This window comes from Labrus mixtus, chromosome 18 (assembly GCF_963584025.1).
Source record: "Labrus mixtus chromosome 18, fLabMix1.1, whole genome shotgun sequence".
NCBI lineage: Eukaryota > Metazoa > Chordata > Actinopteri > Labriformes > Labridae > Labrus > Labrus mixtus.
The window spans coordinates 4,069,922-4,089,531 of record NC_083629.1 but is presented as its reverse complement, the minus strand read 5'-3'; the positions used below and the strand labels follow the sequence as shown (position 1 = coordinate 4,089,531).

Here is a 19,610-nt window from a genome sequence, read left to right as displayed (position 1 = left end):
CTCATACTCATCCTACAGCGCACACAGGACTTACTGCAAAGAAGCAAGAGGCTTACCTGTGGCCGACGTTCTACAGGTGTTCGTGACGCAAACGTTTGGTGGCTCTAATGCTGCCTTCAAGTACGCGTCTTGTTAATCCGAAAGGGACACAATGAAATAGCCTAAAGGACAGTCAAGTCTTCCAAGAGAGTGATAAACAAAATGCTACATTAAAATTTGGCGACATGTTTCTAATGCTTGCAGAGACGTGTGGTGCAGCTGAAGCAGAGGAGGACATTTGTATTCATATTTTAAAAATATTCTTGGACTGTTTAGCAGAACATAGACTCCATAGAATATTCAGGTTCAACACCAATATGCACATCTAGGCATAAAAAAGACAGAAATCATCAACACCATACTGATGCCAGGATTCCTTTGTAGAGGAGATTTTGATTTTAATGGGGATACTGATCAAATATATGATTACATTTAACAAACATAGCCTATTACATAAAAAAAACTATGTAGCCAATTAGCAATGTCCCTTTCTTCCCTTTTCTGGCAGTCTGCAGCACAGTGAGGAAATGTAAAGAAAAAGGAGATGTGAACATTTTATAAAGTGTGATGTTTAAAAAAAAAAAAAAAAAAACAGTTTGAAATGCCCCAAATCAGTAAAGTTGCAAAGGTGATATGATATATGGTGTGCAGCATGTTTAATACATTTTATTTACATTAAAGTAAACTTATTCCACATCCTGCTGTCACTGTCACACTGCTGAAATATGCAGATTATTTTTTTTTGTTACAAGCATGCGATCCTTTAGTACGTAAACTAACTTAAAGCCCTGTTTTGGATTTTGCTGCATATAAGTTAGAATCTACAGAATCCTGTAATGATCACATGAGGGCTTTTATCTGTTCATTAAAAGTAACATACTCGTCAAAGTGCAATGTATTCAATTCAATTTTTTTTTAAAGAAATCCTGTTTTTTTCAATGAATCAACTAAACCTCACATAAAAAAAACTTTACACTTTGCACTGTGATTATTTTTGATTTGTTTATCAATACATGAAACCGTAATCATGAACAAATAAACAATACAAATAAAATCTCTTTTTTTCCACTAAACCCCACCTTACCACATGACCTTAGAATAAACCGATGATATTATGGGTTGCTGTAAAAAGAATTGTACTGCTTTCATGTATCATACTATGGATTTTACTGATACTGCACAAGGAGCTTCTTTAATTATTTTATTAGATATATTTAGATATATTTTAGGGCTTTATTTGCTTTTATTGTCAGAGAGTGATAGAGTCAGAAGCCGGAAAGAGAGAGTGGATAACGAAATGCGGGAAAGGAGCCACAGGTCGGATTTGAAGAGAGCAGAAGGCCGTCTGCTCTCAAGGACTTTAGCCTCTACACATGGGGTGCGCACTAACCACTAGGCCACCAGCACTGTGCTTTTGAATCATTTTAATCATATGATCAAAATACTTCTCTTATATCCATTAGTTCTATCATTAAAGCTCCTGTGGACAAGGTACAGGGTTTGTTTTGTTGCTGAATTTTTATTTTTTTCCTGAGCAGCACAGTTGTTCAGTGGTTGTACCAGAGTGTACCCCGCCCAACGACACAGCTGGAATTGGCTTACCGAACACGGTTAGCAGTCCAGAATATAATGGATGGATGGATTCTTTTCTCCTGTACATGTGTAAGTTGTTTTATAACTAAAAGCTTGTCCTTCTTTATTTTACATTTCTAACATGCAGCTCCCAATAATTGGGAGAGCTAAATATAATTTAAATAAAGGCAGTTTCTCTGGCATGACGCCTACCCTGCGGCAGGCGTGAGAGGCGTATAAAATAATTATTTAGAAATAATCAATCATGTCTCTGATGGTCTTGTTTTGGTCTTCTTATTTTGTATTCTGTTTCAGAACCAGATAAGAACTCCTCACAGGAGCTTTACGTTGTGTAAATGATGCTTGAATGAGACTTTGTGTGTATCTGTAAAAGGCACCAGAGACTCTAACCTGTGGTATTTTTTACCTAGGCTGCATAAACATATTGAAATGAAAATGACAGATATGAAAAAGGAGACAAGTGTGGGAGCGTCAGAGGAACCTTTAGCAGGTCGATAGTGTGTGACTGTTGACTCGCTTTCCTGTAATGCATGCAATGAAAGTACCTAGTATTTCAACCTGTATACTTAGAAACACCAACATGTAGAGAAGGGTAAATGTGAGTTTAAGATAACTGCTGTGTCCCCTTTACTCCTGAACCCAGAATGATTCAAGTACATTTTCAAAACATGAACTGGATTCAAGCTAAAGACACACCCACACAATTGTACATTTAATATCATTTACAGTTATTCTGAGTGACTTCATGCTTGATACTTCTCAGGGACGAGCTCAGCAGAACGGAGAAGACCGTTGTATTTTAAATGAAACTTTCCCTCAAGTCAACAAATTGAGAATACACAACCATGACATCCTTTTTTACTGTCACCTTATTTCTCACTACTGGCCCCTTTGCCTTTCCTTTGTCTCGCCCGTTCAGCTTCACTCACCTGTCTCGTTGTAATACCTTCACCTGGATAACAGCTCAACATGATCCTCGTGGCTAATCTCACGGCTCAGGTGCTGGACACACGCAGGCTCCAAAGTGCTGACAGAGGAGAGTAGAGAGTGGGTTAAAGAGCCATTAGAGTTACTGACAGTGGGTTTTACTGTTGTGCTAGTGGTACATTACACACTTTAGCTTGTCTATACATGTCTGCTACGTTCACTTCATGACGCAGAAAGCCGGGTGCGTCTGCGGGTAAGCCACACTCCCTTTCTTTCCCCCATAATATTCAAACTACCCCAAATGACCTCGTTTGTATCCCTGACAAAGCAGTGGCAAACATGAGCTCCCATCATTGTGTCTTGTTGCTCGTTGGACTTTTTAAAATAGAAATCAAATCAGCAGTTTCATCAGGAGCCCACCGAGCAAGAACACAGTTTTATTAAAAAGAAGTAGCAGACGGCTTCTGTGAATTTAAGTAACCATCCTTCAGTGATTTCATTTACTGGTTGCTGTGGTGACTCATGTAAAGCAGTCAAACACAACAGCACAGAGGAATAATTTGATCATTCTTGACCTCAGGAGTGTGGGATTGTGCAGACAAGAATATAAATCCATTGGCTGCATATCATCCAATGAGACCAATCACATTCAGGTATGCAAAAAGCTCTACAGACTCTTCTTTTTTATATATGTATATATATGCAAGCCTCTCCAGACCTAGACACAATCACATAGATTCATGTTATGTCGACCTCCTTTGGTGTTGTTTTAACATCAGATCCAGTTTGGGAAAAACAGCAAATATTCTGTGACAGGTTTAAGTGGTTCATATTAGACATGTCGACTAATAACATGCCAAAATCTCTGTACATTGTTTACATCCAGAGGCTTTCATTAAAGAGGCACTCCACCAATTTAACACGTGAAGATCCTTTTACCTCTCCACGAGAAGGACTACTCAGTCAAGCTTTCATGTTGTGAGAATTCAGTCAGTAGATTCAGATTTGTTCAGAGACCCTGAAGTCTCACAAAGGATTACATTATCTTGTGCTCAAAATATGATTTTAATCTGCACACAAGTGGGAAGAAAAATTATTATCTTGTGCGCACAAGATAATAATTTTTTTCCCGCTAGAAAATAATACTGAATGAAACCTATAAAGAAACTATGAAAGCAAACAATACCATCAGCAAAGAGAGGGACGGATAGAGCGATTCACTGTAACGGCCTGTGTTTACATCTTCCACAGCAAACGTCCACAGTGAGTGACAGAATGGATGGCTGACTTCAAGCGGGACGAGATTTTTCATCAGACAACACAACTTACGCATGATTGACGCATTTACAGTACAAGCTACAGCAAAGACATTCCTCTTTGTCCCCAGGGGTCGCTAAGATCGACACAAACCAAACGGTCCCCCCCCCCCCGCAGCTTCAAGGGGGAAGATGACATGACAGCTCTCTTTTTTTGGAACCACACTTATTCATTTGAGAAGCACATTTTGCTATTAGAAATCAACCACTGACAACAACAAAAACAATATAGACTACTGAGAAAGACACTACAGTTTCTGGCATTGTAAGCCGGACCCCGGACTAAAAGAGGAGCAGCACTGGAATTGCTGTGAGCTGGGAATTAGAGGTTTGAAGCATCTCATTAAACACATAGCAACCAAATGTTTTCTTACTTGTTTGCTTCTGTTGGAAGAAAATAATCCAAAAGACCACTGACAATAACAAAAAAAACAACATATACCACTAAGAAAGAATTGCAGTTTCCTTCTTAATACGTAGATGTTTTTTAATTTTGTGAGTCACACTTAGTGTTGATCTTCCATTGAAGAATTTCCTCCTCTTTTTGAGCAACTTTATTTTGATCAGACGTCACGCAAAGTAATGCTGGTTCAAGCCCACCACAGCCATGTTGATGCTGGAAAATGTGATCTTGTTGATCCATCACTTAGCAAAGGGTTTTTTTCTATAATTTAATGAAGGGAGTCTGATTGAGTTTCCAGATAAGATGCAGCTCACAAACTTTGGTGGATTGTCTCTATGAAATGTAAGTGTTAAATTTGACTGTAAAGTGTGGCTCTCCAACTGGCTCTTCCCTTGGTACCATTTTGGCCTTATTAAGTCATTTAGCACTGTTTTGACCTTCAAGTGATATGTGTGAATTGTTTTGTACAGAAATTACCAATTGGTAATATGCTCAAGTGCTTGAATCCTTGTGGACGAGCAGTGTGGAGGAAATATCATCCCTTCATTCTGTGGTGTATTAAATAACAATAAAAAGGGAAACGGCTTCCATAGTTCATGTAAAAGAGTCGGCACATATAGAGCCAGCTCGTTCATGACCAACACATCTATTTTAGGTGTGAGTTATATGTAGTTACATTAAAAGGTGGTTGGGAGAGCGGCTCAGTTTCCTTCAGGGCTGAAACCTGGCTGAAGTGTTCCTGTACATCAACACTGCTGCATGTGGAATCTTATTTTTCAGTTTTTACTGTGAATTCATGAATTTCTATATTAGACAATTGTTTTCTTTCTGGCATTGTATCGCTCGACCTCACACCAAATAGCAGCACCAAATTGCCGTGCCGTGGGAATTATGGGTTTGGAGCATCTTATTAAACGCCATCGCGTAGCAACCGACTGTTTTCTCGCTTGTTTGCTTCTGTTGAAGGAAAATAAAGCAAAAGACCACCACTGACTCAACTTTAGCTGCACATGTTTTTCTTGTCATTGTGCAGGAATATCTAACACACAGTTAGTCGTAGAAGATTACAGTGAAGCAGGCTGCCTTTATTTCTGTAATTTACCCAGCAGTTCTGTTTAATCCAAGTGACCACAGACAAACAGACGAGTGGAGACACATGTTTACCTGTACTGAGCGTACAGCGCCTTCCAATCATGCTTGACAGTAACTTCACAAGCGGTAAGGTATCAGTTCCTGATACAATGGAAGGAAGTGCGTCACAGACATGCTGCTCCTCGAGACAAAGAAGAGTGGAACGCAGCTCAGGCAAAAACAGCAAAGAGAGAAAGAGAGAGAGAGAGAGAGAGAGAGAGAGAGAGAGAGAGAGAGAGAGAGAGAGAGAGAGAGAGAGAGAGAGGAAATGTTGGAGCATGTGGTGGAAGAAGTGAACAAATAACAGGGTCTGTGCGAAGAAGAAAAGAGCGTGAGTGGGTCGGGGGACTTCTGCGAGGGGTCAACACAACCACCTGCAGCGTGCAAATAAACAGACGCACGGCGTTCCTTCCATTTTTACTGGACTGCTTGTTTTTACTGGAAGAAAACAAAAAAGCCCCCTCCTCACCTTCCATAGCAGAATTCAAGGAAAGGAGAAGCCTGTCATTAATGGGCTTTTCATGTACGTATTATTTTTGTTTTTGTCCTCCTGCGTGCTGTTTACCTCGCAGCTGGCCCCGCAAACACTCAAATCAAATAGCGTTTGTGAGTGACGTGCCTCGGTGCAGCCACAGTGCACACACAATGGGCGAGTTTATCGCACTCCGTCAACAAGGTTGTCAGTGTAATTTATGAGTATGCAGGTCTGAGAGCAGGCTAAGGTCTCTGCAGCCTGGAATGTTAATGAGTTTTGGTTGAGGAGCTGAGTTGTCCGGCTGTTGTTTAACATCAGCTGAAAAACAACGACTTGAACCAACCGAGCTGAAGTTTAAAGACGGAGCTGTCTTCACGTCTGAAAGATGTTTCAAATTTAAATTTAGTTTTTGAGCATTTTTGGTGTTTTTTTTTTTTTTTAGCTGGTTGTTTCTGCATCACATTTCTCACTAATAATTTTTGAACAACAGTTTAATATCTACCTGTTTATTTTCCACTGGGAGTCTGGAAACACAAACATATCACTTCATGTGTGTGGAAAGAGGTTTCCCAGGAAGTGGTAAACCTGAAAAGAAGAAGTCCAGACGTTTTTCCACGCTGTAAGTTGAATCATGCTCACAATTACTGTAAAGCAGAAAATTTTAAATCACTCTGACAAGCAGTCACAAAAATATCTCAGAGAATCGTCTACTTGTGCACGGAAACATCTGTACATCTTCATCTGTATGTTCAAATGTATATTTCATCCAACATGAAAGTCTTTTCAGACTGTCAGCGTCACTACACACTAGACAAATCTTAACTGATTTGATTAATTGGGGAGAACACAGACATGTGGACAGTTTCCACCAGTTTTAACATTGTAATCCTCTGAAGGCACACACAAGGCCGGACTGCGAGACCACACACCTGACGTTTGAAGTAACATTTCACATTGGCATTTCCATAGACACCAGATCTCACAGAAACTTCCATGATCAATTGTGACTTCAGAACAACAAATATGGAGGACAATCGATGTCATCACCTGGATGTCCTGGCACACGTTATGTTTTCCAGCGGGGAACATTTTTTTAAGAATATAGATGAAATCCTGGCTGAGAAAACAGTGTAAGCGAAGCTTTGTACGCTTTGCAGCGTGAGCTGGAGGTGAGTTGTTATACTCAACATCAGGTTGGTAATACTTCCCGGTCTGCACACACTCAGTGGCTATTGTTGGAATTCTGTCAGAAGCAGACCAATCTGGCTAATTGTAAATATAATACATGTTTGATATTAACGATTAGTCTTGAATCGGGCCAAGCCTCCCGGATCACCAAGGGGGGCAAAATGGGCCCAAAGTTGGGCCTAAATTCATCTAGTGTGGAGCCAGCCTTTGGTTGTGTAGGCACAATTTTTGGATTGTTTCAGAAGATCACTGTTTATGTAAAACCAGCTGGCAACGTGTTTTCAACCCAAACCATTTGTCAGTTTCCTAAACAACCAAATACCATTTTTCACATAAAGATTCAAAAATTGTCATTGCTTGATGCATGAAAAGTGCTTGGTGAGGTGCAATGTGTAATCTGTCCCTCGAATGCCACCCTGGGTGCCTTGGGAAACCCCAAAGTGCTCAGGAAGTGGCAACTGCCGCCCACATGCTTGTTAGGTCCTCATCTCCTCATGACTAAAACTTATTTTTTTGTTCAATGGTTTCTAAACAGGTCAACATTTTAGACATGGCACATCTAAAGATTACACTTTTACACGTTTATGCCGAGTGTCCAGGATGTTCCAGTGACTGGCTCATATTGATACTTTTGGAAACCATGACGTGGACACATGTATTCTGTCAATGATCGAGTCTTATCAGTCACAATGTCCCTCCCTGTTTTGTCATGCTCATACAAGAGACCAATTTCGTGACAAACGACATCAACATGACATGCGGCGGTTAACGCAACATGAATAACTACAGTCAATGCTGACCTTGTTGTTGTCTGTGCTGGTCACGCTGCACTTACAGTTGATATTTTATGATGCTGCTTCTGCGGAGGAAAACTAGCTACAGTTTGAATGATTCCCTGGTCCAGTGGCTTCATCAGCCTTACAACTAGCACCGATGTGTTAGCCTGTTTGCTCTGTAGACAATATAAAACATGGACATGGTCTCAATGATGTCATCCAGTGGTTTCTAAAGGCAGGTTATGAAGCCCAGCGAAGGCTGTATTGGAAACGTTAAGTTCAGTGGAAGAGATAAAACACATCCAGTGAGTTTGAGCTCAGAGTTTTATAAATGTGTAAACGTAAATATCAGGGAGGAAGTGGCTGAATGCTAACATTAGCTGTGTTCTGATGGTTGATCATCTTCATCATGTTTATATGACTTACAATCTGAAACATAGCAGGTCTACACGATGACGTTTAAGACACCCACCATGAGCACAGAGGAAAAGCCACTGTGGGAACATCGTCCATTAATGGAACATTTTGGCATTTGTTTTCCACATCATTATTTGTGAATGATTGTACTGAACTAAGTGTCTGTTACATTACCACAGGGTTTATGGAGGGACTTTTTTTAAAGCGTACCATCATGTTGAGTGAAAAAGCAAAAGATAGAAGAAAGTACACAGTAATCATTATTGACTGTGGAGACGTCTGTCAGTCAAGAAAGACGTACTCTCCATAAGCCTTGATGTCTGACATTTAAGGGAAGAAATGCCCCTGACAAAATGGTTTAACACGTTTTAAAAATAAAGGAAGTTATTGATTGGGACTCTAACATCATTGAACAAATGGAATTGGGGAATTGAAGGGGGTGGCGATTCGGGGGGGAGTAAGAGGGGGGGTGGTTGATCTCCTTCCTGGGGTCGACTCCTCTGGTGCGTCCGTTCCTTCCGGCTCGATGGAGGCTTAATGTGAGTGTGGAAAAGTGGAAAATTTAATTAGGCTGCCAAGGGGGGTTTGTGTCACTTGGCATGAGCCATCCCCCACCCTCCTCCCACCCCCCACTACCACCATCACTTCCCTCTCTCTGCCTCCTCCTCGTCCTTCTCTCACCCTCTGCTCTTATCTCATTTGCTGCGACGAGCACACCGTTTGTCCCCCCTTTATTTTATATTTTTACATGCAGTCCTCCAGGACATGACCCACTGATCCACAGGAGCAGAGATAGGTCAACAGTTTACATCTGCCCAGAGTGACAGGGCGCAGGGGAGACCTGATGTGGAGGAGCTGCCACAGAGCTCTGATGTGTAGATACACTGACACGGGGGAGAGAAGGGCAAACACACTGGTTGACATTTTTAATTTACTGATGTTTTTTCTTTTTTTTAAAAGCAAACTCTCACACATCAGAATTGGAAATATTGAACATGTTTAATACTTACGGTTTGTAATTGCTCTGGCCACAACTTTCTTCTGAGCAGGTCAGGTCACTCTTCACACACCTCACACCACAGGAGAAATCTGGCAGGATAATCTGTAGAACAGTCAAAAGGTGGTGACATGGTTTACTTTGTTACATTAGAAATGAGGAAAACACCACACTGGACACACTGCATGCTTTATTTCAAAGGGTTGATCATATTTGGGCTTTTGGACGATTGTTTATATCGAATACAAGTCAAACTGACAGATTGTGACAGCAGTGTCAAGAAGATATGCACAGAGATATAAGAGGACAAGATTCATATTTGTTTTCGAGGGAGGGAAGCCACCTGTTTGTTTTTGTGTTTAATGAGATATGCTCTGATTTATTAAAACACATCAACTTAATCCCTGTCTCTGAATTTATCAGAGACAGGGCTGGCTCCCTGGCTGAATGTTAAAGGTAGATTCCACAGGATCCATGTGCGCGGCTTTACGTCTCTGCCGTGGTTTTGCGCCCTAGCCTATCGGATCAGTTTCTAAAGCGTAAGCGCAGCGGAGCCATGAGCAGCTGGACTTGAGGGTAATCAAGATCACTCGGGGGGAAAAAGACATCAACGTGGCAATGACAGGTTATTTTGTCTTTCTGATGTTGATTTGTTTTTCATTTGAGGCCTGTTTTGAGGTAATGCTGATACCGTAAAGGAATGGTATATACTATCGGGAGTCTGTACATTCACATCAGTAAGGGAAGTATTATCAAAGAGTTCCAGAGTCTGATAGGTAAAAGTTAATAATTAAGAACAGCTGGTGCCTTCAGCTCCAGGTGACAACTGTTATCAATCATCCAAATCTTATTGAATTAAACGATCATTTTAAAACAAGTAGATTCAAAGCATCTTAAATATTATAGCTTGTGCCAATAGTAGTGACATGATTGGAAAATTTGAAACATTTTGCTTGTTTTTGCCAGTCGGGCAAATTCAAAAACAGGAGATTTGGGCTCTAAATGAGGATTCTGATATTTAAAACGGCGGTCTGCAGTCTGCATACTGTGGAAGAAGGTGGACGGATACTTTTATCTTTAATTTCATGCAGACTGTGTGCAGGAAAAAAAAAACATTCAAACTGCAAGCTGACATGATAGCAGACTGCAGCCCGAGCTGTACTTCATCACGTGGCTGCATCACATCGGCTCAGGCTCAAAAGGAAAGTTTCCCTCAACTCGTCAGGAAACATGCTCATCCCTTGTGCACTCCTCCAACTTCCAACACATGGATATTTATTTTTCGGAAGTGCGGACGGGGGATGGGGGGGGGGGGGGGGGGGGGGTATTGAAGGGAAGCGGGAAGGCTTGGTGGTGGTGGTGGAGGGATGAAGGAGTCTTGTCACATTACATGTACCTGTCTGTGCGCGTCTTCTCCTGCGGTTGTCATCTCACCTGACAGGTCTATCAGTGTCCGCGGCTGATCAGAACGCGTCCCTCAGCCTGACAGGATGAACCGACAGCGCTGCAATCCAGACTGACAGCTCCTCAGGTAGCTGGTGGAGGGAGGGAGGGAGGGAGGAAACAAGGGAGGAATCTGAGAGGGGCAAGAGAGGCAAAGCAAGAGCCACTGAGGAGTAAAAGAAAACAACAAGAGGACTAAATTAAAGTGAGTAAACGTCCCAAAATCCAGCATGACTTTCCTGAAAACCATCTGATAAAAAGGTGATTCACCTGAGCTCAGCGATTGTTGCAAAACATTACCTTTAAAACCTCCATTAAAGCCCTGAAATCCTCTTTCTGCAGAGGAAACACGGGGTGCCAGGTTTGAGCAATTTGAAGTAAATTGAGTCTCATCTTTTACGACAATCAAGAACATTGAACTGACGCCAAACTGCTTGCTTAATGTAGGGGAACCGAGAGCTGGATTCCAGGGAGAAAAACACCTGCGGGATGTGCTTTGGTTAACCCATGAAAGGTTTAAATCAAGTGTCTTATGATCACACCCGGGGGGGGGGAGATGAGGAGTGGGAGAGCCCCTCTTCGACAGAAATCAGTCTTTATCTTGTCAAAAAGCATCGAAAAAAGCATCCAGAACGCCTCAACACGAAGACGAGACAAAACGGGGGAGAAACCTACAAGCACCAGAGAGAACACTCATTTGATCAGCTTAGCCACGCTCTCCTGGCTTCTCATGTTCGAGGAAGTAATTAGCAATTAACAATCAGGGTTTAACTAGATCCAGTTATTATCTGTAAGCAAGAAGGGAGGGGGGGGGAAGAAAGATGTGACGCTTTGACTCAGGAATGCATTAGAGTTCTTGCGCTCCTCGAGTTTGATGAAAAAAGAAGAGTGAGGGACCCGAGCAGTAATTCTCTCATTTTCACGACATCTCTGGGCCATTTTTTACAAATTCCCAGATCAAACAGGCTGTAACAAAAGGCCCCAAATCCCCCCCCCCCTCCGCTCTCCTCCTCCTGCTCTCTCTTTCCAAAATTAGTTAAGCCTCTCAGCTCCATCATCCTCAACATGGCTCGCATCAACAACCCTACGCTGCATCGCAAATGCTGCATAGCCTCTGAAATCCACCCCTCCTCATACACACACACACCCCCCACCCCCCTCCCTCCAAACATGCAGAAGATGAGAAGGGGGAAAAAAGAAAACTCCCCATATGTCACTCTGAATTTGTACTTACAGACAAAACATTACCCCACAGTCACTAGAGTTTGTGATTTCTCCCCCTCCTTCCTCTTTCACTCGGCTAACTGTTTGTCTTTTGTCTTTTGTTTTTTGTTTTCTGGGGGAATATGTAAAGTCAAAAGGCTGCTGTTCAAAAAATAAAGACGGGAAAAGAAGAATCAGGCGAGGCTGACGGATCGGGTGATTCGGACACAGTGACAGGAGAGGGAAGTAAACAATCTTGAACAAGGCGGCTGTTACCGCTCGCTGACATATTCAGGCCTTTTGGATGCTCCTTGTTTCCTTCTGATTAACCTCGCAGCGTCCCCGCCTGTTCACCGCCTCTTGTTTACGAGGTGATGATTCAGGATTTTTCAATCACCTTTCACACTTTTCTGTTTTTCCTTTTCACGAGGTATACCGTCGATGGCAGTGCCTCATGTCATGCTACTTTGTCGTTCTTCCACACATTACTCAAAAAAAGTTTCCGGCGACTTGGCCGACTTCTGAGGTGAAGCCGGGTGAGTGATGCCAAGAGCTAACTCTGGGTTATTGCCCAGGAAGGTGCTCGTTGCTGAGCTTTAAGTGATCCTGTTTCACACACTTGTCAGTTCTCCGGGCTGGCAGGTCCTCGCTGCCTCCGAGCTAGCTGCTTATAGGGTTGTCACCGGAGCGGTTAATGTTAATCTAATGCTAATATTCATGTTTGCCAGCTCCCTTGAGCTAAGGACACCTGCTTCTGGAGCAGACAGGCCTCTTGTTAACCTTTTACGTCCATTACTTTGTTGGATCATGTTAGCTCTGTCCTGCCACCGGCTAATGAAATTCTTCTCACCTGAGGGCACTCAGTGGAGTGAAACAATAGTTCAAACAAAGCCGAAACACCAATTAACCCTCCAATCTTTCTCTGAGGGGAAATCACTGCATCTTAAATTGTTCCTAAAATCCAGTCCCAGTCCAGCAAAGCGCAAACTCATGGGGACCACAGAAAAAATAAATAAAACGCTCATCAATTTAATCATCCCCGTCCACAGATTCCAAGCTAATTATTCCAGCCTTTAATTATTCCATCCGACTGCCGTCGAGATCTCTTAAAGACGGCTGGATTAGTGGATTTGGAGTCTTAGCTGGGAGGGTTGGCAGACCTCTGCTCTGTGATTCAGGGGGCTGAGAAATACATCTTCAAAAGGTACCTTGAGCAGCACCTCCACAGGATCATTACACTGGATAAATCCTTGGTAAGTTGCTTAAAAGCGTGTAAAGGTGAGCCATGTTTCGGCACAGGCGCTCGGGGAGGGAGGAGGCTAACTGAACGTGACTTAAAGATGGCAAACAGTGACACAGTTTTAAGAGTCTTTGAGAGGAATTGTTCATGAGTTACTTAAAGAGCTTATGCCAACTTGAGTCAACATCAAGGAGCAAAGAAAACTTTGGGAATGTAGACTTTTATTTTTTTATTTCACTGATTGACAATCTAAATTGGCTCATTTTGTGTGATGCTGGTTGAAACTTATACATCCATGGAGTATCTGAGATCTGAAAGTGATCCATCATTTTGATAAATAAGACAAAGGGGTCTGCTCTTGTGGATATACAGTATGTGAGCATCTTTGATACATGTTGCACATGTAATTACATGTTGGTCACTCACCTTGAGTGTCTCATTTGTATTTCCTTATCTTCCAGTGAACATAAGGCAATCTAACATATGAATTAAATCTGACTGAGGGTCCTGAGTTCATTAAGAAAGTGCAAAAATGTACGACATTGTAAAGACACATTGTGAAAATTGAAAAAGTTATACAGTAGTAGAAGAAGAAGAGGAACAAGAAGATACACTTTACTGCACGGCCTGCCCCGACCTCTGACCTCAGCGACAAGGAAGTGTGGACAACAGGAACACAAGGACTACAAAGCAGAAATCCTTCCTGCATCTTATCCCATTTTTCTTCACAAAGAGTAAGGTCTTTAAAATGCTCTTTTGTGAAGTGTCTCGAGATAACACTTGTTATGAATTGGCGCTATACAAATAATGAATGACTTTAATAATCCCTTTCATAAGTTTCCCTCTGTTATTTTTGAGACCTGCTACACCCACATAGAATGAAATACAAGAGGAGAGCTGTCAGAGTGAGGGGGCAGCACATGGATGAGTGCCCCGAGCTCGGGAAGTGAACTCTCACCTCTCCTGCAACCAGACCAGTTTCCAGACCCGTTTTTAACTCATAACGGGGCTTTGACCGAAAAACCCTCCAGTTCCCAGTCGAGGTCCTTACAGACTGAGCTACTGCTGATGCTGAAAACCAGCCAGAAGAAAACTAATGACACAGAGCAAGTTAGTGGCACCAAGGAGATCAACTATGAGCTGTGATGAGCAAAAACATTCTGTGAGATATTTTTTAAATGTGTTTTCTAAGAAACTTGAAGAAACAAAAAAAAGCCTAACGCAGATTCCAGACTAGAGATGCATATTAGTGTTAGAAAAAACACGGTGAAGTAATTCCTGAAGGTTACCGTGTTCACCGTGCAGGTTCACTGTTCACTGGAGAATCCAACAGACACTTTTAAGGAGAAGTAAAAATCTATTTAAATCAATTTCCATCATTTTCAAATAAAAACTGTAGCTTTTGATTTCTCTGCTTCACAGTGAACAGGTTTTTAAAGCTCATCGAAAACCTGACAGTCAATACGTGTCCTGCATCGCCCTGTGGGGGTTTCTTTCCGATTAACCAAAATGTGTAATGCACATTATGTCGTACTTCAATCGAACAGAAGTTAAAGCTCAGTCTACGGTACAACCCTCGCCAGTGGTCATGAGCTATGGGGTAGTGGCCGAAAGAGTGACATTGTGGAAACAAGTGGTCGAAAATGAGTTTTCTCAGAAGGGTCGCTGGGCTCATCCTTAGAGATAGGGTAAGGAGCTCCTTCACATCGAAAGGATCCTGTTGAGGTGGTTTGAGAACCTGATCAGGAAGTCTCCTTGTCCCCTCCCTCGGGAGGTCTTCTGGCCACGTCCTACTAGGAGGAGGCCCAGGGGTAGACCCAGAGAGCTCGCTGGAGGGATTATATATCCCTTCTGGCCTGGAAACCTTGAGATCCACCAGGAGGGGCTGGAAAACATTGCTGGAGAGAGGGACGTCTGGGGTATCTCGCTTAGCCCGCTGCCACCGTGACCCGTCCCCGGATAGATCATGGTCGGATGGATTCAATCAAACATCTGATTCTGAATATTAAATGTTATTATGATGGATTGTTTTTGGTCCAATAGACTTAATCTCAATACTATTAACAAATGAAAATGTAAAAGTCGTTTAGTATTAGATTATGAAGGTTTTTTTTACAAACTCTTTGACAAAGAGAAAGTCGAACATAACCTCTGAGGCTCAGTCCAAAAACACATTCACTAGTATTAAAAGAGCATCACTACTTTGAAAAGCAGAGATGTGATGTCTCAATTTTATTGTCAAGTCAAACTTATTTCCTCGTGTTCGTTAAAGCTGCTTCCCATCAGCCTGCTTCCTCTCTTCTTCTGTAACACCCCCCCCCCCCCCTCAGACATCCCAAAATGAGAGCAGCTCATCCCGCGGCTGACGACAGAGATGTTTTGAAAGCAGGTCGGAAAAGGTTAGAGCAAGAAACATGGAGCGGGGCAGTGAAAAAGACAAAAAGAATCTTGCCTTTTAATTATTTTATTAAGAGCCTTGATGCTATTAAATGCCCCAGATACATTCACCCTATAGTTCTCAATTAGACTTGACAGTTGCTGCATTACCAACAATAAATATAGCAAAGGGCTGCGCCTCAGGCCGGGAAGGACCCCTAACTATGACCCTCATATTTAATGATGAAAACAAGCAGGCGCACGCTCAAGCACATGCATGTGCACACACACACACACACACACACACACACACACCGTGTTTGCTGGAGCTCCTTGTTACACAGGCACATCGAGGGAGTGTAAAACGCAGCAGTATCTCTTAAGGTTTATAAATGCATTGGGATGCTAAGGTGTTCACATGATTATATTAGAGTGAGATTTTAAGAACAAGATGACAGAATCATGACAATTATTTTCCTTAAGAATTTGGCTTTGCGTTCTTTTTGAATGCATTTTCAATTTCTGTTTTCAGCTATTCAAACGCTGGCAGTGTTGGTCAGGGAGTACACAGCTTTAATGGCTAAATTGGATGAATTGGCATTAAATGAATCAGTTTACAAACAGGATTTATAACATTGTGTATTTCCTTCTTCTTGATGACGAAAAATTGCTGACAAACTCTAAATGCACGAATAAGCTTACGTTGCCAAAGTATTTGTGTCATTTGGACAATGCTCTTTCTCTCTTTCTCTCAGGCAACTTTTGGCTAAAAATGTGACAGAAGATCCATATTTATATATATTTTTGCTATATATTTATATTTTTTATTTTTATATATATATTTAAGCTGTGGGACTGTACCTACTACTATCGATTATTAAGATTAAGATTAAGATTTACTTTTATTGATCCCCGCAAGGGGAAATTTCAGTTTTTTATCAAGATTATATTATTTTAAAACATGGGGTACAAATTGAAAGTATCAACAACCTTAACTCCATGGTGAAAGAGCTTCTTGGTAAAAAGCTCTAAACGTCAACATTGATGCAAAAAGTACTAGCCAATCACAGCACAGTAGGGTTGGATTCAACGAAAATTCATATAGAATACAATTACCACGTGTTCATGTTTCCCATGAGTTCGATTATATCAAAAACAAGTGAGGCAAAAACAAAGTGGAGACTGAAGACAAAAGAACTCCACATTGTCAGAGGGAAACAGACTTCTTTACTGGATAGAAACTCAGACAGAACTTATCCTTCAGTAACGTACAGTATTGTCACTTCACAGGGCTTTGAATGCTTCAATGAAACAGACAGACAGTTAAAAGGAAAAGTCATGTAGATATTCTGACAAAGTGCAGCCAAACTCTAACATGTTGTTAGTGATAGAGACAACAGTGAACAAAGGAGTTTTGAATTGTCCCCACAGCTCTTTGTGATTTACATGTAGTTAGTTATTTTCATATTGTTTACATACCAACGCAACAGCCGCTCTGGATGGAGAATTGTGATGGCGGACCTCTGGGGTTTGAATGCTTTAAGCCATTGGCACAACACTTTTTAACAATAATAGTTTTTGTAACGTCAGACAGACTGACTGTACAGGGTGTTGTGGAGATCCTTTTAGAGATAAAGGCCTTTTAGGCAGAACAGCCTGCATACAAGAAGTGGATGTAGCCACTGTGATATCAGCAATCAGTTTATGGACGACCTTTTAGAAGCCTCTAGTTAAACATTTCGGCCATGACTATCTTGGTGTTTTGGATCTTGGATAGAAGTTAATTTTTTGGACGAGAAGGTGGCACTGTAAGGAGCAAACATAGTTGTAAGCTAAATCCAGGACAAGCTCATCTCTGATTAATGGTAACTGTGATATTAATTATGACAAGTGAAGAAACTGCCTTTAAACCAAATGTACTTACCAAAGACTGAAAACTGAAAGCTGAACAAGGCTTTCTTAGGGGTGGCTGAAGTAACCAGGCCATAACATGCACACTGCTTTAGGTTTTTAAATCAAGGAAGAAGGGTTATTTTTTATTTAACTTGTTTACATCTTTTTTTTGGCGACTATTGGACCCCCTGCTGGCCATTTGAAAGAATGCAGGTTTAAGGTGCTACTGCATTAGCTTCAACTTTCCAACCAGGAGGCTGCTTGTTTCACTCGACCAATACAGTCTATGGCTGGCGAACAAGCAAAGAAGATACACATTTTAGGCTGCTCCCACAAATTTGTGCGGCATGTGCACGATGCTCATGTGTCTGTTATTTTCACTAAAGAGGTGGAGGATGTTAAAGTCACATCACTCCCTTGTATTTACAACACTAAGTCTTTGTCAGCCTCTCATTTCAGAACCATATGACAGTGCCCTCCAGACTTCTTCTCAACCTCTACACTAAAGTGGTGTCTATTTAAACCTAAATGAAAAACAAAAGGAGAACTTATACTAAGAGCCATTTCAAGGTCAAAACATGGAATTCACAAAGTCTGTGCGCCAACAAACCCACGGTCACTCTCACTGTACTGTTGGAACATTTCACAAACATTAGTCTGTGCATACTCACTTACAGGTACACAGGGGCATGCACAAACACACACTCACATACACACTCCCACAGGCAACTCTCCAGGCATGTCATAAAGCTGGAGAGCACTAGAGTTTCCCGTTGGCAAAGGCTCCCTCTTGGAACTGAGGGATAAAAGTCTTGAAGTACGCCCTGGGGTGAGAGAGAGAGAGAGAGAGAGAGAGAGAGAGAGAGAGGGAGAGCGAGAACAGAAAATAAAACATCAAATGTGACAATAATTGTACTTCAAAGCATCTAACAAACTCACTAGGCCAGTCCCAGCGGTGTGTATGAAAGTGCAGATGAAAGGCAGAATGTGTTTACTTGTTAAAAATACAACTACATATGATATCTACTCTGCATGTAGTATCACACATGAGAAAGACACAGGACGGACAAAAGCAAGTGAAATAACAGTTCATGGTGTTTAGCAACATGCATACAGGTTTATCTACTTATACTAAATCTATAACATCTTCATGAGTTCTTGTAGAGAGTCAGATGAAAACATTGATGCCACTCTTGTATCTGTAGCTTCAAAATGTGTATTTTGTTAGAATCAAGACCGAAGTAGAGGGAAACGGCTAACCTTAGCTCGCCCAAAATGAGTCAAAAAGCACCCTCAAGTTAAGTCAGGGAAGTTCCAGTCACTTCCTCAAATAGCCCAAATATCCTGAGGCTTACAAATCAAACTTTCTGAACAAATCATGTGGTCAAAAATGTGGTTTATTCTTGGATTCTTTTGGAAAAAATGTAGGCATGCTTTGAGCAATGTAACAAAAAAAAAGTAAGTAGTTATCCCTCTCCCCAATTTCTACAGTCAGAAATCAGGGAGAGAGAGAGAGTTGGGATCCACAGGTCGGATTCGAACCAGCGGCGTCTGCTTGGAGAACCACAGCCTCCATGTGTGGTGGGCGCACGCACTAACCACTGGGCTACTGGCACCCCAGAAGGCGGCGACATATTGACTTTGTTTAGAGTTAAAGAGTAATAAGAAGATGTTGATATTACTTGTAAATAACAAAAAAAGAGAGATTTATATTCTTGACTGAAGCTGAAATAATGATTGGATTTGTTTGCCACTTTAAATGAATATTGTAAATAAATAAATAAGATGTCTTTTAAGTGTTCTTATTTGATTTTAAAAGGATTCAATTATGTATATGCACAACCATAATGCATCCAATTGATTATATACAAGAATTTAACTGACAAGACTCCTATAGTGTTATCTAGAGAAACTTAAAAAAAACTAAATCATGCCAATAAGCGTTGAAAATCATTTGAAGTTTGATGGTTCCGAGGTTCATGTAGTATCAGACAGTCCAGACAGAGGACTGAACTGTGTGTGCTAAACTTATTTATTTGATTTCTTGCTCTTTGACTATTGACTCATTAAGAGTACTAAGCAAACATTTAGACAGATCTTCCTTAATCGTTTAAAACCTTCAATGAGGCTTTCAAAAAACGTTTATTAAAATGAAAATACACAGCATAAGTGAAGAAAACGTTCTCAGACAAC

General features: G+C 41.4%; 1 protein-coding gene across 1 annotated transcript in view; it reads right to left on the bottom strand.

The window, feature by feature from the left end:
* Positions 1 to 16,734: 16,734 nt before the first annotated feature.
* babam2 (BRISC and BRCA1 A complex member 2) overlaps positions 16,735 to 19,610 on the bottom strand; it is a 95,348-nt gene continuing 92,472 nt past the window's right edge. The window contains exon 12 of the mRNA XM_061062690.1: positions 16,735 to 18,241. Coding sequence (XP_060918673.1) covers positions 18,178 to 18,241 — 64 coding nt within the window. The 3' untranslated portion in view covers positions 16,735 to 18,177. The remainder of the gene's footprint in view (positions 18,242 to 19,610) is intronic.